This window comes from Bombus vosnesenskii, unplaced genomic scaffold (genome assembly GCF_011952255.1).
Source record: "Bombus vosnesenskii isolate JDL3184/JDL3185 unplaced genomic scaffold, Bvos_JDL3184-5_v1.1 scf7180000013370, whole genome shotgun sequence".
In the NCBI taxonomy this organism is placed as follows: Eukaryota; Metazoa; Arthropoda; class Insecta; order Hymenoptera; family Apidae; genus Bombus; species Bombus vosnesenskii.
In genome coordinates this window covers 615,138-642,257 of record NW_022883003.1, presented here as the reverse complement: position 1 = coordinate 642,257, position 27,120 = coordinate 615,138, and the positions used below count along the sequence as shown (strand labels likewise).

General features: G+C 43.4%; 3 protein-coding genes across 8 annotated transcripts; 1 reads left to right on the top strand and 2 right to left on the bottom strand.

Moving 5' to 3' along the window:
- The first annotated feature begins 161 nt into the window (after positions 1-161).
- Positions 162-27,089, top strand: LOC117237382 (DNA ligase 3). 5 transcript variants are annotated; one of them, XM_033501284.1, is made up of 20 exons: positions 162-313; positions 10,369-10,694; positions 11,377-11,697; positions 20,573-20,811; positions 21,561-21,640; positions 21,712-21,789; positions 21,882-22,059; positions 22,137-22,292; positions 22,365-22,496; positions 22,576-22,655; positions 22,723-22,810; positions 22,889-22,966; positions 23,226-23,349; positions 23,562-23,632; positions 23,704-23,850; positions 23,921-24,421; positions 24,644-24,757; positions 24,837-24,928; positions 25,420-25,510; positions 26,130-26,276. In XM_033501284.1, exons 2-20 carry the CDS (start codon positions 10,373-10,375, stop codon positions 26,274-26,276), a joined length of 3,039 nt encoding a protein of 1,012 aa, XP_033357175.1. In that variant the 5' UTR covers positions 162-313; positions 10,369-10,372. The 5 variants fall into 5 exon arrangements, with proteins under 5 accessions (XP_033357175.1, XP_033357178.1, XP_033357176.1 ...); XM_033501285.1 differs by lacking the exon at positions 162-313 and adding an exon at positions 26,880-27,089 and having other exon boundaries at positions 10,373-10,694; positions 26,130-26,283; XM_033501283.1 differs by lacking the exon at positions 162-313 and adding an exon at positions 26,880-27,089 and having other exon boundaries at positions 10,373-10,694; positions 26,130-26,301.
- LOC117237399 lies at positions 375-13,362 on the bottom strand. Of its 2 annotated transcripts, none has more exons than XM_033501318.1 (4): positions 7,171-7,189; positions 4,308-4,483; positions 4,002-4,224; positions 375-3,148 (listed from the first exon to the last, which is right to left on the bottom strand). In XM_033501318.1, exons 2-4 carry the CDS (start codon positions 4,461-4,463, stop codon positions 3,087-3,089), a joined length of 441 nt encoding a protein of 146 aa, XP_033357209.1. In that variant the 5' UTR covers positions 4,464-4,483; positions 7,171-7,189; the 3' UTR covers positions 375-3,086. The 2 variants fall into 2 exon arrangements, with proteins under 2 accessions (XP_033357209.1, XP_033357208.1); XM_033501317.1 differs by lacking the exon at positions 7,171-7,189 and adding an exon at positions 12,964-13,362 and having other exon boundaries at positions 403-3,148.
- On the bottom strand, positions 13,090-13,641 carry LOC117237402. Its single transcript, XM_033501321.1, has 2 exons — positions 13,591-13,641; positions 13,090-13,400 (listed from the first exon to the last, which is right to left on the bottom strand). The coding sequence occupies exons 1-2, from the start codon at positions 13,624-13,626 to the stop codon at positions 13,122-13,124; spliced, it is 315 nt and encodes a 104-aa protein (XP_033357212.1). The 5' UTR covers positions 13,627-13,641; the 3' UTR covers positions 13,090-13,121.
- Positions 27,090-27,120: the final 31 nt, after the last annotated feature.

Here is a 27,120-nt window from a genome sequence, read left to right as displayed (position 1 = left end):
AAATGTATGTATGTATATTTTCTTTCTGGTAGTATGTACATACATATTTTGTTTGATTTAAATTAAACAGAGTCAAAGATGGTACCGACGGAAACATCACGTAAAATCATAGATGTACGCACGTTTAAACGCTAGGGGGCGATTATGCCTTGCAAAGAGCGTTTAGTAAAATTACAGGAATAATAAAACTAGATAAAACGTAGTCTGATCAAAATGGTTGTGACATTTGTATGATTTTACGATTTATTAATTATTTATCATGCCGTGAGTGAATACAACAAATTGGAAGTACTCGAAGGAGCTACAACTGCTGGTAGGAGTTTCATTTAGAACTTAACTAGATAGAGATTAAAGTGATTTGAGGTTATGTCGAGTGTATGTATTTGAAATTCAACTATTATCTTTTTATCGTAAATTTATCGCTGGTACAATATTTACAATCATATAAATGAATTATCGGCTGTCGTAGTATACGCTATAATGTAACGAAACTTAACTACGTAGCGTTTGTTATCTCACGTGACCAAGCACGTGTACATACTTTGTACGGTATGGCGCTGGGTTCGTTCAATACCTTAAATACGAGAGTTTAAAATGTCGATTTGATATCATGTAATAATCGTAACCGTGTGTATATTCTCCATGGATAGATGGTTAAAAAAGAGAGCCGCCCACTACCTGTATGATTACGAAGAGAGAAATATTTGTTTTCACGAGATTTATTTCAAAGTATCGAGAAGCCTCGATTAATTCCATACAAGAGAAACAATAAATTTACGAATGTACATGCTCGTACGACCACACATTTTATTGTTGCTATCGTTGTATTACATTGTTATTAGAGACCGTAATAATGCAAAGTTATTAGTTGATCGCGTTTTGAAAGTGGTGCAAGATATACAACGAAATCATTGCTAAATTCGGTTTATCTTGGAGACGAAATATTTCTAAACGTTCTAATTACAGCAATGTGTTCGTGTAAGAGCAATGTAATTTAACAAATAGACGATTTACGACAGTTTTAATATAACTGCACGTAGAATGTATTTAAATTATAAATAATAAAAATAAAATTTGTAGAAAACGATCGATAGTATTCTAGTCATGTACAAAACATTTTGAAGTAAACGACAATGCGTTTTCAGGATCACGAGCTACTAAAAAAGTAACGAATTCACCGGTGCTAAATAAATAAAAAGTAGCGCATAAAAAGATTACATATAAACTTGGTACGTTTCTTTTTACGAAACGATTATAAATAATTTAACGAAGGGTGCAGGCGGCCTCTCTTTTTCTGTCTCTGTTATTTTCCTGAGATCTCGTAGTCGTTCATTTCTCATGTTCCTCCTTGTATATACATATTTTCCTTTTGTTACTTTCTACTAAACGTATCAATTGTTTTTAACGGTTCTAGGATAGTAAAGGATATACAGTTTGCCAAGAGGCGTGCGATTAGGAAAAGAGTCGTAAATCATAATTAGCGAATAGCAAGCAACGTTTACATTCTATTTCTGTGAGTATGTCGTAGCTTGAAGTTACATATTATAATGAAACAAGTACCGTAACAAATTGTAGATCACTAAGTCGAAGAACCATATTCTTTATAGTTGTACACGTCGTGTGATAGTAATTTTTCTTCTTTCTTACTATTGATTTCATTATTTTCTTTCTTTTTGTTTGTTTTCCTTAAAGAAGACAGTTTCGAGAATATTGGAGCCTCGGCCTTTGCACCCTTCTCACTTAAACCTAACGAATAAATACCTATTCGCCATTTCGATTTCTATCGATGGCTCGTCGAGGACACTCCACTCTCCAAAAATTTCATTCTTCCTTTCTTCTCTTCTCTTCCTCTGTGTTTGTCCATCCGTCCGTCCGTCCGTCCAACTGTCTGTCTGCTAATTCTATACCCGGGTATATCGTCTAGGAGCAACTTTTTACAGACTATAGTTTCTTTTTCGGAGAGATTAGTGAGTCGTCCGAAGTGGTAATTAGCCACTAAGCTTCGTCGAGATACCTAATTTTATTGCGTTCTCGTTCAATCAAACGGGACAAAATAATTATTCAGCCGCGAATGCAGTGTCCTCGGTCGAATGAGATGATACTGCTGAATATTACGAGCGAAACGCGTGCATCCGATCGTGTTTTGCTGTCATCGTTGCATCCACGATGTGTTTTCAGTGATGGGGGAGGAAGGGACGAGGAATTCGCCCGAGCCAGTCGGGACGAACACTTTTGTCTATCAATCATTCCTCTCGAACAAGTAGCTCGAAGAGGTCGTCGCGGTGCAAACAGAACAGTCCGATACTCGTTCGACGTTCGATCTCCCGCGAGAACTCGTATCCATTTTGACAAAATAGTAACCGTTCACTTTTCGTTCTATAAGACCACTTACAATTTTTGAATACATATGTAGGTATATTTGAAAAACTCAAGCATTGAAATTGCTTTTTTACTCAGGAAGTTACACGATCGTGCGACAGAAATTCGATCGCGAAATAATTATTTCTTCCTTGTTATCTCTCGGCACGAGAGCGGAACATGATGTACATCTCGCAAACTGTACACGAGGATACGATATTTCCCTTTCGTTTCATTTCCGTTTCCCTTTTTCTTTTGTTTGTACTTTTCTTTGCCTCTCGTTTCTCTCAAAGCGATTCGGATTGGAATTGATTCGTCGCGTGCAAAGCCGTTTAAGCGGTTCGAAAGCGTTTGAATGGCTGCAAGGTGTCGTAGGTAAATTGCATGAAAAACGTTCAATGAGAGTTGGAATCGATGTCGGAGTCGAAGTCATAGAATCAGAGTCGCGATTGTTTTGCGATTGTTGGATGGCAGCCGGTCGATCGAGTTGGAAATTCCGGTGAAAAATTTAGAAAGAACGTATCGACCGATCGATGATGGATCGTCGCCTTTCCTGGTATTTAACCGTTGCGTCGCGAGCACTGTTCGGAGATCCGAGTGCGACCTCTGGTCCAGTTTCTTCTCGTTTGCACGCGGGTTTCGTATCGTGTTCGAGTCAGAGGGTGCACCACGCAAGAGGCTCGACCAATCTCGATATGGCCGTCATCAGCAAACGATCCGTTTATCGTTTACTTGTGTAACTGTCGCTTGCGTCCCATGTTGCAGATCTTGAAGTGACACAAGGTCATATCTAAACAACACAAAGAAAAATCTCTAGTTAGCATTCGTCCTTTTGAGAAGCACTCCGTTCGTTAAGAAGAGAAAAAGCAAGGGACAGGAAAGCGTGATACGATTGCATTCGAGGTGGACGAAATTTGTCTGGTATCGAATATTAATTGAATGGACCTCGAGGATCGATCGTCGATCGTTGATTTGTTTTTCAACGGCAGAAACGTCGCTCGTGACATCATTTGAATCAAAAGTCAATTGGCACAATGGATAGGTTCGCCAATCTCTCGCTCATCGTTTCTTGCTAGTTCTACGAAATCCTCGGTCCTACGCATCGAATGGGAACCAACACGACGCTTTGCATTATCGAACGAATCCGTCAGATCACGAATACGAGGGATAAAGACTTCGTTTACTCGATTATCTCGTATTGGACAAAGGATTGATAGCGGAGAATATAGAATATGTAGAGAAACGGAGGATTTCTCGGTGTGGGAAGGATATCTTGTCGACAAGCGGGGCACGTACTTATTTACCGAGTATTCCGTACTTAATAACGGAGGAGAACAGACAGGAGAACTCTGAGTATCTTCCAAAGTTCGTAAGACGGGATTCGAAATAACGCGGCTAGTACCTGCCCTCGTCTAGAAATCCCAGCGAATCTAGCGGGCCACGAGATCATCTGTTCTTTACCTCCTGAAATCGCGTTTTCGCGTATCTTTTTTTATCTGCTGCATGCGTGCACCAGTAGGCGGCTACTAATTCGAAACGAAACTACGATTGTCGAGAGACAAGAAATGCGGCCGAATTATGCTTATATATCGTTCTTTTATGGGATATGAATTCGAGGACGTTTCTCACTAAATGATACTCACAGCTTATCGAGGTACGCTTGCCGGAACGTTGCACCTGTTTATGCGGGGGATTCGGTGTTGGTATCTCCTCGACAGAGTAATCACCCGGTGGAACCCTCATATCGTCTTTCGCCCTCGCTTCCAGTACCGTTTGAAGCATCATTTGTACGTCGTCCAGTGTCTTTTCTTGCTCTACTATTTCCTCCTTCGCATCGATCACTTGCTTCAGCTTGTTCAGTAATATCTACGATACATAAATTTAATTTCAGTGGATTCGAACAGCGGTGGCTGCGTCGAATTACGATACGAGAAAAGTGACTAGCTTACGAGATTCTCAGCGTTATTGATGAAGTTTTTGCTATAGAGGAGCTCCGACGGTATCGGCTCCGGCTCTCCAACGACGAAAACGTCGTTGGAGAGGCAGGACAACAACAGTGCCAGCAGACACAGGCCCGTCCGTTTCGTGCTGGACCTTCCCGTCATTCCCTTGATCCTCTTTATCGCTGAAAAGAATCACGTCCGAGATTAACGAAAAGTATGGAAGAAAATGGTGGAGCATTCGCGGTGGTCTCTAAATCGATCGGGAATTCGATATCGCGAGTAGCAAACACGTTAGAAGATAGAATAGATCGAACGAAATCGGTCGGTCGTACTGAAACAGAGTGGGTCCTGGTATGGAATTAAATTAAAAATTGAATTTTAATTGAAGTATAAAATAAATATAAATTCTCATATCATATTCTAAATATACATTTTTATTTACGTTCTTTTTCAATTTAAATATAGATTTGAATTTTAGATTAACTGAACTACTCCTAAAACGCATCGTACTTTACTTTTCTGCGTGTACTTTTATATCTATATCTGTCATGTTTTGTAACATAGAGTACCTGCCCGTTAATTGAGTAAATAAATAAATAAGTAAATAAATAAATAAATTTGTTCGCCGGTTAGAAGATTAAGCGTATTTCGGAAATTTCAATGTAATTTTCGTTTCCGGCTAGAAAACAGCGATCGTGCGTAAACGTGACAGAGACAAAACGAATTGGAATTTGGCCACGCATCGTTGTGCGGTTATCGCCCTATTTACTCTTCATCCATCATTCATTCGAGCCAGGTGTACGCGTTGAAAATCGGAATAGTGTCAAACGGAGCCGAAAATGTCGACAAACTGGATGATTGACGCGTTCTGACAAACTCTGCCGATCAGCGGGGCAGAAAGGGAATACGAGAAAGAGAAACGAGAAGGGAATAGCGAGATTTCGATTCACGTGGATGTTTACTTCCGAGTTGAACAAACCATTAAACGTCGATTTATCTCCAGGATCGGTCCCTTTGTTTTTCTCCGACCCTTTCTTTTCTCGTTCGATCAAGAGTACAGTTATCGTCAGCTGTTTCGATCTCCTTAACCATCGTTATCGATCTGAAAAGTTGCACGACTTGCTCGATCGGCGATAAATTTGTTAAACTCGCAAATCCTAGCGAATACCGACACGGAATAGATACGTCGAAAAGTCTTGCTTCGCGTCTCATTTGTTACGCATTGCGAAATTTCGAGGTACACGTGCCTTTGGCACAGTGAACGAAGCGGTTCACCTCCGGACCGCATTCTCGATACCGTTTTCGCTCAGCTCGATGGAAGAATGTCCATGATGCTTTGTATACGCAAAGGACGACGCACGCGTTCCAGAGAAATAAGAAATTGATCATATCTGCAGTCAATGCGTCGCCATCGTCGTGAATCCCAGTGGCGTTCTTAATTGTTCAAAGCATAATCTTGGTGTTGCGCGTCGTTCATGGAATTCTGACGTATTAGCCTCATTTATTTAAGCCTTTATAACTGCTCAGTATGCGCTCGAAACCAAACAAATCTATTATTACAGAAAATGCCACGGACCGTTTTAGCCATGTAAGCCGTGTGTTATCCGCTGAAGCATGGGGAGATTAAACACAGCCAAACCTGGAGAGTAAATTTCCGGCTCGTCGTCGATCGACTTGAATTTTCATTTGCCACTAACGAATGATTCTTTTTCATTTGTAATCGAGGCGAGTCACGAGCGAAATTAATCTATCGTTTTTTTGCGCGTTGGCGTAGTAAAAGAAAAAACGCGGGAAATAGAAGAAAAAAAAAGTAACGAGCGAAATTCCTCTCTGGTTGGTCTATGAACGGGATATCAGATAACGATATTCGACTTCGGTCCTTGTTTGCGATCTCGCGTAATCTTATCCAGCCCCTCTTCCGTACCCCGTTCCTCGAGTGACGCTTATCGCGCTAAGGGATAATCCTCGATGACCCAAGAAACGCGCGTGAATTCATTCAGCTGAGTATTTTATCTGGCGACCCGAATGAGTTGTTTGAACAGATAAGATCAGGCGGGGTGCGAGCAATTGCACTTTACATAATTCGGTTCGTCTACGACAAATCCGATTGAGAGTCATTTCGGACGCCTCTCTTCCTCCTTCACGAAGATTCTTTTCGCTGGTCCTTCTCTTCTGAACGAGCGAAGGAACCGCTTTAAAATCTTCACAGAGGTAAGAGTCGCGTGATCAAAACGAGTGGAACCTTAATCACTGACGCGAATACATGTTGATTACGCTCCGACTATCTTCGAAGCGCTCGTTAACGAACGAGCAACGATCGTTTTTTTTTTCGTTGATAAAAGAAAAAAGTAGGAATTATTGTGCATCGGGCTGGTGTATTTATTCGGCCGATAACGAGCCACGATCGCTTTTTTTCGGCATTTACCGCGAAAAATTGCGAGATAACACGCGATTGTTCCAACTAGAACGGCCTTTATCCGAACGAGTGGACCGATCGACCGTGCGGTGTAATCACCGGCCAATCTCACCACTTTCGATCGTATGCGTTCGATTTTATCCACGATCGGGATACGCGAACGCGCAATTCGCACGATTCTTCGCGATCGAATGGAGAAGTATCGCGTTGAAAACCGCGTCGACAGAAACGACTAGTAAACAAAACGATTAACGATCGATTTGAGTGGAAGAAGCTATTTTAATCGGTTGGCGCGATGTTGTTGCAAGAATACTTCCTTGATCGCGAATAAAACTCAATCGAGATGGTCAATGAAAAACGGATTCCCTTGATTTCCGATCGATCTAAGCTGATGGAACTTAATAATCTTTCTCCGAAGAGCAACGTCAAAGAGCACAGACGTACGAATCCTACCTTATTTAACTTGAAAATGCTCCTCTCGACGAGGACTTCCTCGGAAAGCGATTGGGCGATCGAACGAACACTGCGATAATACCAAGGCTCGATCTCACTCGGACTTGAATTTTCTTCCCTTTTCTTTGTCTCCCTCGTTTAGCGAACGCGTATTTCGGCGAGTTTTTGGCAGAACGATGCGTGCTCGTAGAGTGAGCAGAGAGGGCTGTTGCACCCTCTATTATACCCTGAGCAGAATCCTCCACCACGCGCCACCTAGGCGCACCTCCTACCACCTGTAGGTCCGCGCTAGCACGAGGATATCTGTGCGTACAACGCCTACGTACATGCCATTCTCTTTTCTCTTTTCCTCCCTTTTCCTTGTTCCCCCACCCCCACCCCCCGCATTTCCGTCTACCAACAGTCCCGTGAAATAGCAGGATCACCGAAACTTCGTTTCGTTCACGTTACCTAATTAATGCGTATGCGTACGCGGATATGCCGCGAATTTCGGCAAATTTTCCAATTCGCTTTTACGTAACTGGTTTTCTTTGACTTCGTCGATCGCAATTTATGTAGCCCGCAGATTGACAGCAATTTCTTGCGCTTCGATATTTCATTAGCGATACTCGCGACAAATCACCATATAATACAAACATCTGTTAAATTCCACGAGATTGACGTCAGCGTGTAGAATAGGTGGTTAATTCCGTTCCGCGACTAATTCCACAGATTTTCGCGTTGTTTCGTTCGTACAAAATATTCGCGATCGAGCGAAAGAATAGAAACGCGCCCGGTTGCTTTACGAGTTTCTGGTACCCGCGCATCGCGATACGATTCGCTTCGTATCGCGCTGAAACCAAGTCAAACAATCGATTCTCATCGGTTTCCACGAATCGTTCACGAAAGAAAGAGAAAAAACAATCGGAGCTTCTAGCGCGATGAAAGTCGCTCACTCAGTCGTAAATCCGTAGGTACTATCGGTTAATTCTCGGGGGCGATAATTTTCTTTGCCTCGAGCCAACCTTGCATCCCTCGTGATGGTTTCAACGTAGCTAGCGTATTTTACTGGTGGCATTTCCAAGTAGTCGAAGCATCTGTAGCGAAATTCGACCGCAAAGGAATAACACGCCGTGAAAACTTGCTACCCACGTTCTAACGATTCCCGTTTCGCTCTCCCCTTCATTCGCGGTACCATGTCGCGGTTTTAGCGTCGTGACAAAGGATTCGAGAAACAATTTTCATTTTCTTCAACCATTCTTCATTCACGTTCTTTTCTTTTTTTTTTTTTTTTTTAACAGCTCTTTAAGGTTCTGACGTTTTGGCGTTCTGACGTCTCAGGCAACCGGATATCGAGCCGCGCGCTCCTCTTTCAGATCAAACCGATCATCGGGCAGAGGACGATTAAAAATTGATTAAAAAGTGCGTTCTTTGGATGGGGCACGATGGAAACGTCGCGCGTGCACTGATTTATTCGCGGATTCGATTCGTATCGCCGCTTACGAGCAACGCTCAATTAGCCCATCCCTCGGTTCCCCTTTTCGATCGCACGTTTTTCCAACTAATTTTGCTCGCGTAAAATATTACCGGTGTTTTGGAGATTGAAATTGCCGTTTGTTTCTTCGTACTTCTCGTAGATACTCGGTAGAAACCAGAAATACATATCGCGAAATAAAGAAAGTAAAATATTTCCAAAAACTCTGATGTAATCGCAATGTTCGTGACGAATAATCGGAAAAGAAAGGAAGAAAGAGAAGAGACTAGCTAGAGAAAGACGCGTTCGTTTTCTTTTAATAAAGGACGATGCCGATCAGACGAGCGCGAAAAGTTGAATTTATATCTTCGTTATCGTATCTTCGTGTCATACGTTGTGAAGTTATATCTTCATAGAACGAGAAAAGCATCGTTAAGGTGTAAAGTGAAATGTCAACAAGAATGGCTCGCAGCCTCTTCTGTCTTCTCGATGAAAAGAGGAACGACGAATGTCGCGAGAATACACGGAATTCGATAGACGACCTCCCGCCACTATTAGTCAGTGTTTCAATACGACGACATCGATGCCGACCAATCGGCGCTCTAACCGACAATTACAGCCCCTCGTCGCTTATCGGCCTCGTTCAATTAACGGCCTCTTCTTATCAGCGCGATTCTCTTTTTTTCCCATTTCTTGGTAAATCGCACGCCCGGCAAAATGGCGCACCAGAAGCCTTCGATTTTTGCGTCGTACTTTCGTATCCTTCGCGACGAATAGCGCGCGTCCTTGTTCTCAAACGTTTGTTTACTTAAATTTAACCACCATCGATCACGAGTAATCGATAACTGATAAACTTCGCAATAATCCTCGCATCTCTTCTAGTTTTCGCCACGTCGGTGAGAAAAATTCGAGTACCGCGATTACATGTTTGTCGAGTGCGTGCTACGTTGGATATTTTTAGGATCAAAGTGTTGAAAACTCGGTAGAATTCGAAGCTCGAAAGAATGACGCAATCCAGCCGAAGGCCTTTCTGGAACGATATTACGACAATAATCGCGATTACGATGATTGCCAGGCGCAGCTCGAGAATTATCTTTTATGCGAATGTAAGCAGTTCTCGTTGCACAAGTGGAATAATACAGGATCGGAGTTCCTCGTTTTCGAGTACACCATCACCGATGCAAGTGCAACCAGCTAAAGAACGTCAGAGTTAGTCAAGGAATCGTTCGTTCTTCTGAAACTTGTATCGTATCATTTTCTGCATTTTCAACATGTTTGTGACACTCTGGATTTCAATCGAGTCATTCACGTTCGCCCTGAACGAGCGAAGTGGAATGTTCACGAAACGTCGGAACAAAGAGCAACGTGTCGATAACGCGATCGAAACTCGACGAATTACAAATGTATTGTTCTATCGTATCGTTCAAAAACCAAAGGGGTGAACTTGGAGGAGTCGGTCAGTTCGAGCCGCGTCGCTTGACGTCGCGTCGGCTCGATTCTTGACATGGACTACTCGTTGCGTAAGCGTTTACCTGCACTCCTGACACTTCAATCCCTTTCACTTTCTTAGCTTTTAAGCTGGATTAGGGGTCGGAGTGGCATCAACGCCCAACGCTACGATTCACCGCTGTTTGCTTTCAATTTAGAGTGGAGTTGATGTAACAAAGAGAAGGGGAAAACTAAACGTTCGTTCCTTTATGGTTTTAAATTGCCTTCGCGTTCATTATTTCGCTGACGGTTTTCAGATCAATGTCGACGTCGGACGAGGAGAAGGAAGAGGAGAAGCCGTTCGCGGTGGAACGGGCAAAAAGCGGTCGCGCCAAGTGCAAAAAATGCAAGTGCCCCATAGAAAAGGACACCGTAAGGATCGCGAAGCTAGTCGCGAATCCGTTCTCCGATGGCAAAATGAAAGCTTGGCATCACTTGAGCTGTCTGTTCGAGGTGTTCGCCAGACAAAGGGCTACCACCAAGAGAATAGACGATCCCGAGGAAGATGTAAGCGGCTGGCAGGATCTGTGCGACGAGGACAAAACTGCGATTCTTCGAAGAATCGAGGAGTTTGAAAACTCGTGTAAGATTTCCCTTTCCTTCGATCTGTAGATCCGGTCCGGTGGTGAGCGGTGATCTCGATGCCTGAAAACGATGCCTTTACCATCCGATAGTTACCGGCTCGATCCTTTAATTTCAGGATATTTGATTTTCGTAGGAATCGCCGTTTCGGGCAGCTGCATCGCGACGCGAAGATAAACGTACGAACAGATAACGAAATTCGAGTAATTTCCATGGCGTGAAAAGAGCGCGTTCATCTCTGTCAGTTATCGCGACGTGGCAGAGACGAGCGTTTTAATTGCCGTTCAATTAAATCGAGGATGTACAAATTGTATCCCATAAATCATCTTGCGAGCATTATCGCCTATTAGAGCGATCGGTCGGCCGATGATTTACGTTGCATTAAACTGGTTTCTCGTTCAGCAGCGATTATTATTACAGCCTTAAAAGATCATCGAATGCAGCATGTGTAGATTATACCTTTTGTTTCGCGCTTCTGCCGTTCTCTCTACCCTCCGATAAATCCAGCTATTCTGCTCGAAGAGATTTCAGAACTCGGGGACATCGAGTCACCCGGTGCTAATACCTCGACGATAATACGTCGAATACCACGATCGATTTTCCCTCGATGCTAATCTCCGGGCGATCCGTGGAAAGCCTTCTAGCGCGAGCGAACTGTGACGGCGATCGCTTTTTCTTCCCAGCTCCGTTCAAGACTCCGAAGACGACACAGGTCGCGAATCAATCCTCCGGCTCGAAGAAACGCAAACTTACTCGTACGACGGAGTCTGATCCTTCTCCTAACAAAAAACCCAGGAAGAAAGAGAGGAATGGCTCCACGTGCACCATCGACGACGCATCGGATATCTCAGGATCGGAAAAGACGCCCGAGAAGGTGCGAAAACCAACGAGAGACGACGCGTTTCAGGAATTTCAGCGGATCTGCGATAACGTGGCCAAAGTCGACGCCTACACCGACAAGACGGCGATTCTAAGAAAGATGCTAACCAAAGGGTCCGAAGGTGGTAAGTTTCAAGATTCGTTTTCGAATCAATCTTTCGTGCCATTTTCTCTCGTTCCGCCTTCTTCTGCCCATCTATTTACAAATCTAGCCACGTACGTACGTCACTAGAGTCGACCGAATTTCGTAACGTTCTCGACGGGTCAAGGTTTCCATTGCTTCTCGCTAGCTGGTTTCCGTAAATTAGCGGTTTACGTGCGGTTTCCTTCGATTCCGACGAAACAAACATTTTTCCAGAAGGAAAGAAAAATTTCGCGATGCGATTGAAAAGAAGCCGCGTGGAATTAATCGAGTTCATCTGCGCGTATCGTCCACCAGAGATAGCTTCTAAGATTCGCGATGTTTTTCTGACCTTGATAAGCGAAAATTAGCGACTCTCGCGAGCGTATCGCCGAGCAGCAGAGTAAACGATCTCGTCACGAATTCCGAAAGAGAACTGTCAGAAGGGCAGCATGGCTACGATATTGGAAGTCGAAGTTGCGGTAAAAAAGAGCATATGGGACCAATGGACGATGCTGTGTCGGTGGGATATCGTTTGTGTTTTTCGCGCAAACATATTCGCGTTTCCCCACCCTCTTACTTTCTTACTTTTTCGATTATTTTTACTAGTTCGCGTCTTTTCTTCATTACGCCCTCCCGCATTCCTTCGCACCCGCCGTACCTCTCTCTCCTCTCCTTTTCGTTGAGGTCGAACAAATACGATACCGGAATCGGATACAAGGAGACCATTAATCAATCCACGGTGCAGATTCCCACCGCTGTGCTCGTAAGTGGAAGATTTTTACGGGGTTATCTGACTTCCAGAGCAACAAAACTCGAATCAACTTCACGCGGTTTCGCGATCCAACATCGAATTTGTATCGCTGAAGTACACTTTTTCTTGTTTCTCTCGTTGCGGAGGATTTTTAAATATTCGAAAATGTTACGGCTCGGTTAAAGCCTAAGATCACCGTCGATATCTCGCTAAACGAAGATATTTCTAGAAGTTGCTGCAAAGAACGTTTCGTATCGATTCGAGTTCGGGCTTTGCATCAATGTTCGACTCGTTTCGATCCGAAATCAGCTGATCGACCATGATCCGATTTAACTTGTGACACGAATTGCGCTTCGTTGATTTATTCCCTGCGTCATACGCATGACCTAGCGTTCGTCGCGCCTACCGTGAAATTTTCCGTTTCTAGAAAAGTCGTTGGTCGGTTTACGAGCAACCCGACTCCTCGACCATTTTTCACTCGTCCGAAATCACATGAACGCGACAAGAGGTACTCACTGTGATCGAAAGTCTCCCTGCTGATGATGCTGTTCCTTCTTCTAGATATTCAACTAGTAGTCGTTCGTGGTCACAGGAAAAATTGAACGATCTCTCGTGTCGTGTGGTAACGTTGATACGTTAGCCGCGACAAAATTCGATCTGTCGTTTCGTGATTTTTACCACCCAACGTTATCACTGGTTCGCTGGTAGATAGACTCCAGCCACTCAGTCGTCAGCGTTTTTTCTTCCTCGAAGGAAGATTGATCGGTCGTGCGCGGTTCCTCGAAATTTCCGTGTTCGATTATCCGGTCGAGATCGGTCGTGCGAAAGCGATAGTTCGTTTTTCGTAAAGCTCTTCGGCAGAATGTTTCTTGTGCACACCACGCGTTAACCGTTTTGCGACTATTGGTCTCGAAGGCTGTGCTCTGGTGTCTTATAAGCTCAGCTGTCCCCACCTAATCAAGTTCGGTTTGTAAACGCGATGTCGAGCCCCTTCTCGTGTAGCCAGCTTGGCTCCAGACGTTCATCCATTCTTCCATTCTTTCCCTCTTTCTTCTACGCAGCCTCTTCCCTTCCCCGCATAGATAATCACTCTTTATCCCCCTCTCTCTCTCTCTCTCTTTCCCTATCACATGCTAAACTCACCTCTTTCCCCTCTTTTAATTCGCGATCTTCTCGCATTTTCGCTTCCTTCCTTTTCTTTCCCCTTTCCTCTTTTCCTCCGCTTCTGCTCTTTTTTCTTCAGCCGATGTGTTTCAGTCGCTTCTCCCGCGGACTAATTTGCCTCTTATTTGATCCAAACTACGATCTCCATGGTCGAAGGATTCGCACGAGCGATCGTGAGAAGAATTCACGAGCGTTGGATCGCGAATCGGAACGAACAATCGGCCAGCAGAGTGACGTACGACGCGCTCGATAAGCGATTCCTCGCGACCTCTCTCGTTGTTTCTTTCTGCGGAGGAAAAAAAAGCTGTGCCGCCTCGTTGAAACTGCTGTCGAAATTAATGAACGAACGATAGTTGATTAAGGCTGAAAATTAACGGAGGAGCGGACCATTGGTCCCCGGGCAATTAACGTTCACCGATAAGCCAATGTCGCCTTTGATTTCGAGGGTCAACGAAACGCCAAACGACCTGCAAATTCTTTCGAAATGTCGCGTTGTTGCGCTCGCTTCTCTAGGCTGGTCATCTTCTAAGACGATTCTCGCTTCAATGAGCGTAACGCGATTTACGTCGTGTGCACGTTTTCATTCGAGTACACCGCGTTTGTTGAAAACAAGGATATTTACGCGAACCACGATTATATAGCGCGTTATCTCCTCGATATTAGATAAATCGAGCGTATTATGGATATTATTGTTTTGGGATTGCGAGAAATTTTCTCGAGCCTGGTAACGCGAGTTCACCGGTGACCCTTAGATCGGGTCGTTCGTAAAGTGACGTAATGGTTTTCGCGCTGGGAGGCGAAAGCTGCGATCGGACCAAGGGGAAGGGAAACATTGAAAAAAAGAACGGTGGCGCGCGAACAAGTTAAAAATCTGACGACAGTGGTTGCGCAACCGGGACTTGCCAAACTGGTTGCCTCGCTGTGCCGACGGAACGACTGACCCCGACCGCCGCACCCTCGAATCGTCTTCTACGACCTGCGATATGTCGCGTATATCGATGCCATCGTCGGATACAGACCGATAAGCCGATAGATTCGCCTTTACTTTTTTCGTCCACAATGTAATACGAAAATGTAAAATTGACACAATATGAATTTTAATAACTTTTGTACTAAACGTTCTTTATCACATTGGCAACAGTTATCTATTCTGCGGTATGTATCAAATTTAATCGTCGCTTTTATCAAATATATAATAAATTCATTTTGTACCATTATCGTATTTTTTTGTATTCCTTGCTTTATGAATCTACTTTTGTCAACCACTGTACTTTAATCTAACGCGGCTCCCAGCGCGAAATATATGAACATTCTATAACTCTAAGCTGGTCTTAAGGAAGAATCGACGAAATCGTGAAATCGAGATGTTCGATTTTTCTTTCTGCGGTGTAGGATATTACGCGGGCGTACATACTTGCCACGCTTATCCCAACTGTGACGACGAATCTAATAATGAACGAGGATCTAATTTGGTAAATTGCTATTCGGTCTGGAATTCACGGAGCAATTCGTGTCGGTAAACAACGGGGTTTGTAACCATTGTTGGTCGAACGTCGCGGAATTCTGCGGAGGATTAAAGAATACCGGCATTGTACGCGGCTCGATCAACACGGGAGAAAAGTAGCGATTTGCGCGTCGAAATCGCGCGATCGCTCTATTTTCGACGATGATGAGAAACGCTGGTGGCGTTTCATCCGTGGTGGGAGCCCGTTTCGGCCGTCGAATCGCGCCGCGTTACGTTTCTTCAGTCTCAGCGAGACTCGTTCGGCACGTGCCACATCTATCATCGATTCTGCATCCGCACACGTCGTTTTCTCGGAAGAGGAAAAGACCGAATTGTTGAAAATTAGAACACCTTCTTGGAATTTCATTCTTAATTCAATAACCGTGAAGTTTCGTACGATCCGTGCCCAAAGTCGTTGAGGGAAATACGCCTGATTAGACGAGAATGCTGCAAAAATGATTGAAAAATGACTCTGATCTGGTATTTCGAAACCAGTTGTAACAAACATTTTAATAAGCGTTTTATCGTTTAATAGGAGAATCTGTACGAGGTAACAAATGATTTTCAATAAGAAGCAATCGGGAGCGATATGATGGTAAAAACCATTCATTTTTGTTATTCTTATTCTGTTTTCCCTGGAACTGAAAAATCTCTCGCGTGGAGTATCTCGCGTGGTATCGCGACCGATGAACGCGCGATTGGTCGCGCGATCGCGGGATTTCGTTCTAGATTTTTGCTTACTTCTGAACGTATAGAGTGTTTCAGTAAAAAATATATCTAAACTATAGAGTAGAAGTTTCTTATACGGTGCTTTGTTTTCGATAAAGTAAAATTTGAACGTTTGTTCGATATATGTAAATTCGACTAATCACCTCTCGAGTAAATAATTAGTAGGTAGTTATTGTATATGCGAAAGTAGGTAAAAAATATGTAATAAAAATTGTTGTATATATATTATGCTTCCTTCTCGATTACACCGTGATTGCTGACACACATTGTACAAGGTGTAAACCACGTGGAAAAATAGCGTGGGTATAAATTGGACGCGATCGACTGTTGCCGAATGAACGAAAAAGGAGGAAACTTTTGCGAGATTCGTATCGAATATGTATAGTTTCTTCGGGTTGAATGGCCGAAATAGCGAAACGCGGGAAACAGGAATTCGCGTTAGACAGTTGCCGATGAAATCGTTCGCTTATCTGGATCGTGTTGGCGCGTTTAAGGTAGCCACATGGCGGGAAACCGCGTTCGCCCGTTCGTTCTCCTACTTTCTATAGGACGAGGATTGACGAGATCGAAAGGACGATGGAAAGAAGAGATGGAAGGAGGAGAGTGCGAAGGAGAAGCAGAGAGTGAGAAAGAAAATTTGCTTTATTTGCGTGGGGGCAAATAAAAGCGTATCTAACTTTCTCGCGTCCCTCCTCCTTTTCCGTAAGCCGTGGAAAATCTCATTGAAGCAAAACCGCGTTATCGTTTGTCCGCGGAACTACACTTTGTACAAGTCATGGTGGTATCGCCGGTGACCTCTGTCTATCGTTTTCGCGTTTCCTTCGGACGATCGATCATTAATTACCGCGCTCTTCTTTAATCTATCGAGTATGAAGTCACCTCTGCTTTTGCGAGCAAGCTTTCATTCGTTTGTTCGTTCGTTGATTACATAGTTGGTTTGTTCGTTCGTTCGTAAACTGACGGCATCTCGCTGTGGAATCCGATGTAATCGCAACTGGCCGGAAAGAAAGAAAAAAGAAATTCAATTGACCGCCGCTTAAATCGCAGTTTTTTTCGTCTAACGAGATTTCAGCGTATCTGGCCGCGTTATCATCGGCTCGCTCTCCTTCTCTTCTGCTTGGTCGCGCTCCTCGTTTCCCGCTTCCCCAACTCCTCGGTCCACCGCGGAGGGGAAACAGCGAACAAGATCGGGCTTTTCGAAGAGACGCGCGTGCGAAAGGTCAAATCGTCTCTCTAGGAGTTATCGACCGTGAAGTGGTGCCGCCGATCGTTTGCGACACTCTAGTCCTCGAAAGCTCGCCGTCAACCCCGAATTCCAACTTTCTCGCCAATTTCCACTTCGTCCAGTGCGATTCGCGTTGCAGGGAACGATAACGATTACCCTCGTTCGACCGCGGTAGAGGAGCGGACGGCCGAAATCGGACACGAGCGGACTAATTCGCAGCTAATTTTGGTCGCCGGGACGGAGGCTCGTTCTTCGCTGACGATCGGGCCTGATGCAATGTCCGAGCAAAGTACGAAACGACATAGATCGATGATGTAGATCGATGTAGCAAATTCTACGAACTACTCGGAAGTGCTATCTTTTGTTTTCACGTAAAACAAGAGAGAGTTATGCACGAGCGCGAAGATATTATTAAGCGCGTTCTCGGCGAAGATGAAAATACCTAGAAATCGTGCGTTTCTTTCTCTCTGTTCGCTCTGCGCCATTACCAATATCATTTTCCTCCTTCTTTGCCGCGCAATGAATGACTCATAACTGTTGGCAGAGCGCCGTGAATTACGTTTACTTTATCGATGTCCCGCATCGAGCCGAATACGATTTGTGCTGATTTTCCTTAATTCCCGATTACATGCAATTCTAGCTATTCGTGTTTCGATTTGCGCGAGAACGAGTCTCGTAAGGCCGCTACAAACGGGTCAACTAAGTGGCCGATTGACGAGAAACTGTCGAGTAATTTTTATCTCGTGTAGATCGATAAAACGTAGTTGCGTTAGGTCGACCATTGAATCCTGAATCTGAATCGTTAGATTTCCTGGTCGACTAAGGCTTCTTTACTCGCCACATCTCGTCAGTCTGTAGCGGTCTTTAGAAGGACTCGAGATATCGCGAACCAAGCGCCCGAAAGGAACATCGTTCGGTGAAACGGACGATAATTTATATAGGCTTGCAGCTGCTCGATAATCGAGCCGAACAGACAATACGTCGCCGGTCGATGATCGTGCTTGAACGAAACGAGCCGTCCTATCGATCGAATCGGCAGGTTCGTTCTTTTCTCTTTGCGAATATTCCATTCAAGCTTTCGTTGGTGCGTCGCGACCCTCCATTCTGTTCGTTTCGCGCCGCAAATACGCTGATCATTAGGCCGCGAATTTTTGTGCATTTATGTGGAGAATCTGAAGATGCAAAGATGCGTAAAATACATGTAACGCAGATATATATATATATATTAGCTCAAGTTTCTTTCGTTTTATAAGGAAATAATAGACGCACAAAGTTTTTCGTTTTGTATTGGTTTATTGAATTATGCACGAATGTGATAATAAAAATAGAACGAAATGGATTATACCTAATTCAATAAAATAATATAAAACAGAAATTGTTGTTTATCGCCTTATGAAACGAAAGAAACTTTTCGGACAACCTAACAAAATATCAAAAGTATAGTACTCGTTATATTAGTTGATAAGTAGACCAATTCTTTAACTAGATTCCATGTTTCTAATTATATTTGTAAAAATATGAATTCGCACAAATATCTACCGATCATTAAATTACCGATGTCTATGCAAACGCATATTTTTGTAAGCACAATTTGAAAGATAGCACCTAAGCAGATACGTATTTCATCTACCAAATCTCGAGTATTCTGAATACTTTACATATCTTTGCATATTGCACCTTTCGTGCGCATTTTGAAATTTCCCATAAACGCATAAAAGTCGTTCGTTGTTCGTCAAAGATCAGTGGGGGGATCACGATCGATGTTCTTCGATGATCTTTTCCCAAAGCGAAAACACGTAGAGGAAAATACGTGGAAAGGGAGATTCTCGACGCGGGATTATCCTCTTGAATAACCGTACCAAATCGCGGTGACTTTGATCTCAACCAGCGCTATTTTCGGCAAACTTTCGGCACGTTTCACTTTCGGATTCCATTCTTCCCTTACTTTTTGCCATCTCGATCGTCCTTAAACGGACGATCAAGCCCGACCCGTCCTCTGAAAGTCACGCAACAAGTTTGTTGATGCGGTCGATAGTTGCCAAAGTTGTACGTACAATTTCGGTATAAAGCCGAAGGTTCTTGGCTTCGAAGGCCGGTCGACAAGCCTGGAAGAGGTGTGTACCGTTGTTGACCAATGAATCGTCGATAAGCCATTACGCGAGGATCGTCTCGCAATAAGGTGCATCGCGTATCGCGTGCTCACGCAACGTAAACACTGCGATAATTTCATATTTTTATAGGCTACTTATTTCGATGATAAACCGGGGCACAGAGATCAGGGACTCGCGCGTTGGATCTCTAATTAATTTCTGTGACTGTGCTGCTAAAATTCAATTCGTACACGTTACGAAACACACGGCTCGAACACGTTTGCAGTTCGAACATACGCAGAGGTTGCGAGACGATGCCGACCAACTTCACCATAGGCGAGTATCGGCTAGCGGAGTTTTCGCTTATGTTGGCAGCGATCGAGGAACAATATCGGAAGAGGAGTCGCGATGAAAAGAATCAAGGTATCGCGCGATAAGCTACGCGCCGGAAGTATACATACATCGCGGGGACTGGTGGGTGCGCGATAACGATTGCGACTGTAACGGAGCCCGCTATTTATTCGTCGCAATTCGTTCGCAATTTTGCCGATGATCTAGTCTTCGACGCAAAGGAGGTCGTCGCTGAATTTTCCACGAAGCGCGTTCTGATCGGTGTTCTTAATCGAAAAGACGCGACGCGTCCGTCTTTCGATCCTTCGCTTCTCCGCTCCGATTTCTTCTCTCTTCGTCTGTCTGCATTCTTCTCGCGGTTTGCGTTCCTTTCTAGTCGGATACACCGACTATACACAGGTGTTTCTCGAGTGCGAACGAGCGAATGACCCTTCCAGCGAAACGTCGCGAGCTGCTGTCTGTCACCGTTAGGGAAGAAGGGAAGAAGGGAATGCGAAGGAGAACCGTCGGCGCATCGGGCTGCAACGACACAGTGGAAAGTTACGAGGCGATAGCTGCGTTCGATAACCGCCAAGCTGATCGCGGATATTCTATCGGACTGCGTTCAATTCGATTCGATTTCGTCTTTCTACCGTTCCGCGATTTCGTACTTCCAACTTCGCCTATTCTACGATAGTGCACGCAGTTTTAAGACCACTGTCTTTTTCATAGAATTTCATCTTACCGCATCCTATTTTAACATTCCATTCACCAGAAAGCAACACTTTTTTCCAATCTTGTACTGGCCAGTGCTTGTGCACTTGCACCTGCACGACCTTCGCACCTGAGTATTGGCTTCTTCCGAGATACGCGTCCTTCGAGATCAAAACCACCAAGACTTCCTCGAACGGTTACTTTATCGTAAATCTATCGTTTCACTGGTATTATACGTAAAATATCGAGTAAAGTAAAATTTGTTAGGATCCTTCGACGAATGTAACGATCAGGTGTTCGGATACTCGTATTTATAACCGACAGCGTAAACTTGTCGTCTTCGTTGTTCAGATCATTCCGCGTTTTCAGATGGTTTCAACAGCGACGTAAAGCTGTGGTGCAAAATGCTGCTTCCGGGGACAGCGAAGAGGATATACAACTTGCAGAGCAAACAATTGGTGAAGCTGTTCTCTCGTATCCTACTTCAGGACGAGGACGAGATGTTGGAGCATCTCGAGCAAGGAGACGTGAGCGAAACCATCCGAGTGTTTTTCGAAAACAGCGTAGCTTTAAAACCAGCTCTAAAAAGCGTACTTACGATTCAAGAGGTAATAGAATCTGTCCTATATTTCGGTTGAAATTTGTATCGATGTATCGGATAATTTATCAACTTTTTCCGCACGGAAAGTTATTCGGAACGGTGTTTCACCGTAGACACGTGCCGCTATATAATCGCGGAAAGCCTCTGGATGAAACGTTGGAGATAAATTCTCGGGGATAAAGAGAGACTGCGCGTTATCTTTATAATTTGCGACGGTGGAAAAACAAATGGGGCAACGAGCCTGTTTTTTTCCCATGGTAGACAAATTGAGAGAATGGAGGGAGGAAAAAAAAGGAAAAAAAGAGAGATGCTTAAAATTGAACGCCTCTTTGTAGGCGTCGTTTAATTTTTTCTCAAGCTACCCTTCCTCCTTCTCTTTTTCGATGACGTACTTCACCACATTAAACGACACTGGAATAAACGGGATAAAGACAAAACGGAATTTACTCGCGTCGAAATAAGAGGCGGTTCTCCCTCAGCGTCGATCGATCTCTATCTCTATATGATTAAATTGCATGGAGGTTCGTTCGGCAGGGGAATTCTTTTGACGTCTTCAGGATTATCGAAACCCAGTTGGATTAAACGGAATTCCCGGTTCTCGGCCAAAGTTCGGATTTCCAGATTTTACTTGCCAAAAGTAAACCTCGGTTTACTTTCTATTCCGCGTAGGGTTTGTTCTAGAAAATAGACATACTATTTCGTAAAAATTAGTCGTTATTGTCGTCATATCGATCGAGCGAAATCCTTTTTATTCAGGTGGACGAGTTTCTGCAGCAGTTGTCGCTTCTAACTAAGGAGGACGAACAGATTCGTCACTTTCGTTCGATCGTTTCCAGGTAAATTATTTGCATTGCCCGCTTCCGTTGTATTTTCATTTATAGAAGGCAAACTGTAACTCGTTCTTCAGATGCACCGCAGGCGATCTAAAGATGATCATCCGGCTGATCAAGCACGATCTAAGGATAAACGCTGGCCCGAAACATATGTGAGTCTATAGCGTATAAATAGTTGTGCCGTAAACGAGACGATTAGGCGGCGATCGGTGATATTTTTCGTTTTTTGTCGATACGTTTGCAGTTTGGCCGCGGTACACGATGACGCGTACAAAGCCTTTCAAACGTCCAGGGACTTGGACAGCGTGATCGAACGATGTTGGCGAGGATCCCCGAAATTCGATAAACCGTCTTCGTCGCCGGGTCCATCTTCCAACGTCAAGATTACGCTCTCGCTGATGACACCTGTCTTGCCGATGTTGGTAAGCTTTTGCATGCCGCCTTAAAACGTGGCAGTAGCGTTGCAAAACGTCGGAGCCTAACGTCTAAACCTGAATAGGCGGAGGCTTGCAAATCCGTGGAAATGGCGATGAAGAAATGCCCGAATGGAATGCTGGCCGAAGTGAAATACGACGGAGAACGGGTCCAAGTGCATAAAAAGGGAAACGAATTTCGCTATTTCAGCAGATCCTTAAAACCGGTGCTTCCTCATAAAGTAAATATTCCGTTGCGTGTGTCTCTCGATTTTCTTATTCGCAAAATGTACACGTGTCTTTTCTCGTTCCAGGTGAATCTCTTCAAGAATTACATTCCGAAAGCCTTTCCAGACGGCGATGACTTGATTCTAGACTCAGAGATCCTCATGATAGATACCAAAACTGGGCAACCATTACCCTTTGGTACCTTAGGCATTCATAAGGTTCGACTATTCGTTGAAAATGGTACGATCTTCTCGAGAATCTTATTCTTAAAATTCTATCTGTTGTTTCGTTTCCCAGAAAGCCGAATTCAAGGATGCCAATGCCTGCTTATTTGTCTTCGATTGTATCTATTATAACGGGGTTGTTTTGTTGCATAAGTAAGTCGAACGAATTTAATTCGTTTCCCTTCGGCTTAAAGTAATCGCAGTCTTTTGCTATGCGCAGATCCATGATGGAACGAAGACAAATTTTAAGAGAAAGTATGACGGAGATACCAAACAGGATAATGCTGTCGGAAATCAAGGAAGTCTATGTAAGTGATCGCATGATTTTCGATTTTTCGCCTAAAGACACAAGTGGAAAATTATAAAGCAGGAACAATCATTTACAGAAATCTCAAGACTTGGCAGAAATGATTGCCAGGGTTCTTAAAATGGGCCTCGAAGGATTGGTGCTTAAGGACATCCACGTACGTATCACATTGTAACCTTGTAAGTATGAAGATAGAACGTTTTCTTATAATGTGCGTAGCTGCTTTACCATCGTTTCTTGATTTACCATGGAGGAGTATTGCGTTCAAATAGCAATTTTCTTACCATGATTAATGATAACAGTTTATTATCTTTCTTATACTCTTATTGTCGATTCTTGGAGTTTCGCAATGTGTGTGTGATCGTAACTCGTGCGATAGTTGAGATGAAGCGATGCTAACGCGTGATTATTTACAGAGCAAATACGAACCGGGTAAAAGACATTGGTTGAAGGTAAAAAAGGATTATTTATACGATGGTGCGATGGCCGATAGCGCAGATCTCGTTGTGCTTGGCGCATGGTACGGCACGGGAAACAAAGGTTTGTACCATCTGTTTGTTCTACGATGAATTTTTCTCTACCATATCTAGACTGCGAATATTTATGCAAATTCATGTTTTTGTGAACATAACTAAAAGAACAGATTTTGTCACCTATCAAATATTAGAACAGTTACTATATTTTGAATAACCATGTCGTTTCGTACATTATTTCTATATTTAATTGTTCTTCTATGCGTTCCGTATCTCTAGGTGGTATGATGTCGGTATTCCTGATGGGCTGCTACGACGAAGATCGTGGTAACTGGGTAACAGTAACAAAAGTAAGGAAACGTATACTGTGCAACAATAAGGAATTTCGAAAATTGTATTTGGAAATTGCTCGTACGCGTAGGTACACACCGGTCACGACGACGCGACCTTAGTCATGCTTCAGGATGAGCTCGATATGATAAAAATAAGTAAAGATCCGGCCAAAGTACCGTCCTGGTTGCGCGCCAATAAACCAATGATTCCTGACTTTGTCGCAAAGGATCCAAAGGTATTTGCTCGACTTGGTTTAATTCTCAACTGAAAGCAGGTGTATCGATATCTTCTCTTACGTATTTCAGAAACAGCCAGTGTGGGAAATAACGGGAGCAGAATTTACCAATCAAGGTGTTCACACAGCTGACGGTATTAGTATTAGATTTCCACGGGTAACGCGTATTCGTTCTGATAAAGATTGGTCTTCCGCTACTACTTTGAACGATTTGCGACGTCTTTTCAAGCAGAGTTCCGAGTCGATAGATCTTAGCCTTCTTTTGTCTTCGACCTCTGACCATAAGGAAGAAGGTGACGATAAGACAACCAGACAGGATACCTTACCAAACGCACAGGCGAAACAGGAAAGAAAATTGAAGTCTCCGTCGAAAAGAAACGACGATTTCAAATCGATCAAGAAGAATTCCTCTCCGTACAAGTCTCCCGCAAAATCAAAAGCCACCTCTAATCGTGTAAGAGCCGATACTAGCAAAAAAACGAACGAAAAAGTATGCGGCAGCGCAGGAACCAATGTCTCGGATCAAAAGGACGCGGAACAAGCAGAATTTTATGCTTTCGTAAATAACGATGTGTGTTTTCAACTTTATATCAATTAATGAGCAACTACTCTTACCTTATTTAAATAAGATTCACAAGCCAAAGTAGCTAACTGCATTTTGTTCAATTTTTAAAACTCTTGAAATTTTTGAAATTTTAGTACCAAGCTACAGTACTTCATTGATGCCAATTTCGTATAATTTGATACATTTTCGGCTGATTTATTCTAACTTACTGTACACGTTTATTTATAGTATATAGAATATTCTGCCATGGGAATTCCACTAAATTGGATCGAGGGACGAAAGCCAGAAAACGGACTTCCGTCGGATGCAAAGCCATTATGTAATTTAACAGATAACGAATTGGTACGTAATTTGCTGGTAAAATAAAACTTCATCTTTTAACGAAGATTGAAACGTAATAAAATTATTTTCTGATTGACAGACGTCTAAGAGTATTTTAAAGGGAGCGCCAGTCAGTTTAGCGTCAGGTTTTACAAAAAGCAAGGAAGAAGACATTCGCAAGTTACTCAAAACGTATCCTTTTACGCAACGTAGTTTTCTACGAGGGCCTCTTTTTTCATCGGTCCGTCTTTGGAATCAAACCGTCCACGAAATTATAGTTAGACTTGATCGGTCAGGTTGGATTACGTACCGCTACGACTTTTTAATTACTTTGGGGTGGACGCAGAATCCACTGTGAAACGAGTTGCGTTCCATAGAAAACTCACAGATAACACCTCGGGGAGAGGCAGAGTTAACAAGTAGCAGGGTAGGAAAATGGAACACGAGGCTCTCTTTTGTGTCTTAGCGCGGCTCATACTTCCCTGAGGCGGATTTAAAGTAGACGAGTCGCTTAACGACCGTATCGCGAGAAAGAAACCAAGTCGATTATCTTGTAGGGTCCCTCGCGAGAAACGGGTCGCGAATCGTTGCGGTCTTCTTAACGCCACCTTTCTAGTACAACTTTCAAGCGCAACCGTCAATCCAGTAGTAAACTTCCTTAAGCACTGTAAAATTCATTTTAGTCTCGGAGCCAAGGTGTTGAACGATCAGGAAAGATCCGCGGCCATGTACGTGGTTCATTCTTCCAAGGAGATTCCGTCATCCCTTGTGCGCGTAAGTATAACGGCTTTTGACGTTTTATGTTAACGTCTCCGGAGATGTTGCTCCGTTTAGGGCAATTTATCCAAACTAGCTAGACTATTTCGAACGTTGCTTCGATAAATATTTCTACAGCGAATTACCGCGGTGTTTCTCGGCGGAAAACAAATTACAATTTCAATTACAATTACGATTTCATCATCGTTGGAAAGCGAAAGCTTCAAATCGTATCATCTTTCAGGAAAAAGAAAGATATCGTTTGGAACGCGTTTTGCCACTTTCCTGGCCAAACAGTGGAAAACTGGAAGCAGTGGGGGAAAGGGGTGTGTGTTTTCGATCGCGTGGTTAATGGACGAGTTTTAAATCGATCGAACGAGCAGGTTCTCGATAACGGAATTAAAGTTGGTTAACATAGCGGCACCATTACCGCGTACTAGCGTCGGCATTAAGCGGCTTCAGACTTGTGGAAGTTGTCGGTTCCGTTAACCGTAGGCGCCAATTGCTCGCGTCGCTTGCCACCGATAATCTTCCGTCGCCTGTCGAATATGATTTCCCCACATCCGCCAGCAAACACGAACGCTAATCTCGCAATCACGATGTTCCTTGCGTTCACCTTGATCCTTGCATTTTTCAGGAGTATGAGGACGTGTCAAAGAAGGCAAGACACGTAAGTGTCTCTTGGGTAGAGGCAGTTGTCTCGACGTGCGAAATTCAAGAAACGGAAGAGCATGCGGTAGAACTGATCGCCGATTACTGTTCTTGTCCCTGTTTACATCGGTGATGTGCAGGTTCTATTATTTTATACCGTGAGTCGTCTTTCTCGTTTTGTTCTCGTAGTTGCAAGTTGTTTGATATCGTAACTCGAACGAAACAAATTCGAAACCTTTGTTCTTTCCATCTGATTTACAATCATTCTTTGTAATTCCATACATATGCATCGTCGATCATAAGCATCAGAACACCGGCTGATACGTAGTACAAATTGTATGCTTCTCGTTGTTTCTGTCTTCAAAGTATTTTATTATAAATCTGTTACTTTGTTCCTCGTATACGCGTCTTATAATATAAATAAAGGAAAATTTCCTATGGGTTTCTTAATATTTATGACCGATGGTGCATTTACTTAGCTTCTTGCATCTTATCGATATTCTGCACTGTGATAAAACCAGAGACTTGGTAACGATCTTAATTGCAAAGAAAGGGCACCTCCGACGATTGTATAATTATCGGAGACGCGAGTTGAGTAATTCACCAAAGAAACGTTTGAGGAGAATCTTAGTTTGTAGCAGAAATACCGCAGGAGATAAATCCGTATCGACTTACCTTTGACATATCCCTCTTTCGTTCCGCGTGGATGTCTATATTATTTGCTTTGCATTTGCAGGTTCTCGACATTCATTTGCTGCATCCGTATCAGCATGTAGTCTCTATTTTCGGATCAGTTTGGTGTCGCTCGGAATGGATCATTCTTGCGAAAAGATGCGACGAGTTTTATACGTTGGAATGAAATTGTAAATTTTTTATCAGCTATAATAATAAAGTTATAATGGCAGCTGTCAGGTGTATTCGGAATAAAGGAGTTATTGGAACCGAGCGTGACTCGTTTTATTATTCATTTTAGCTGG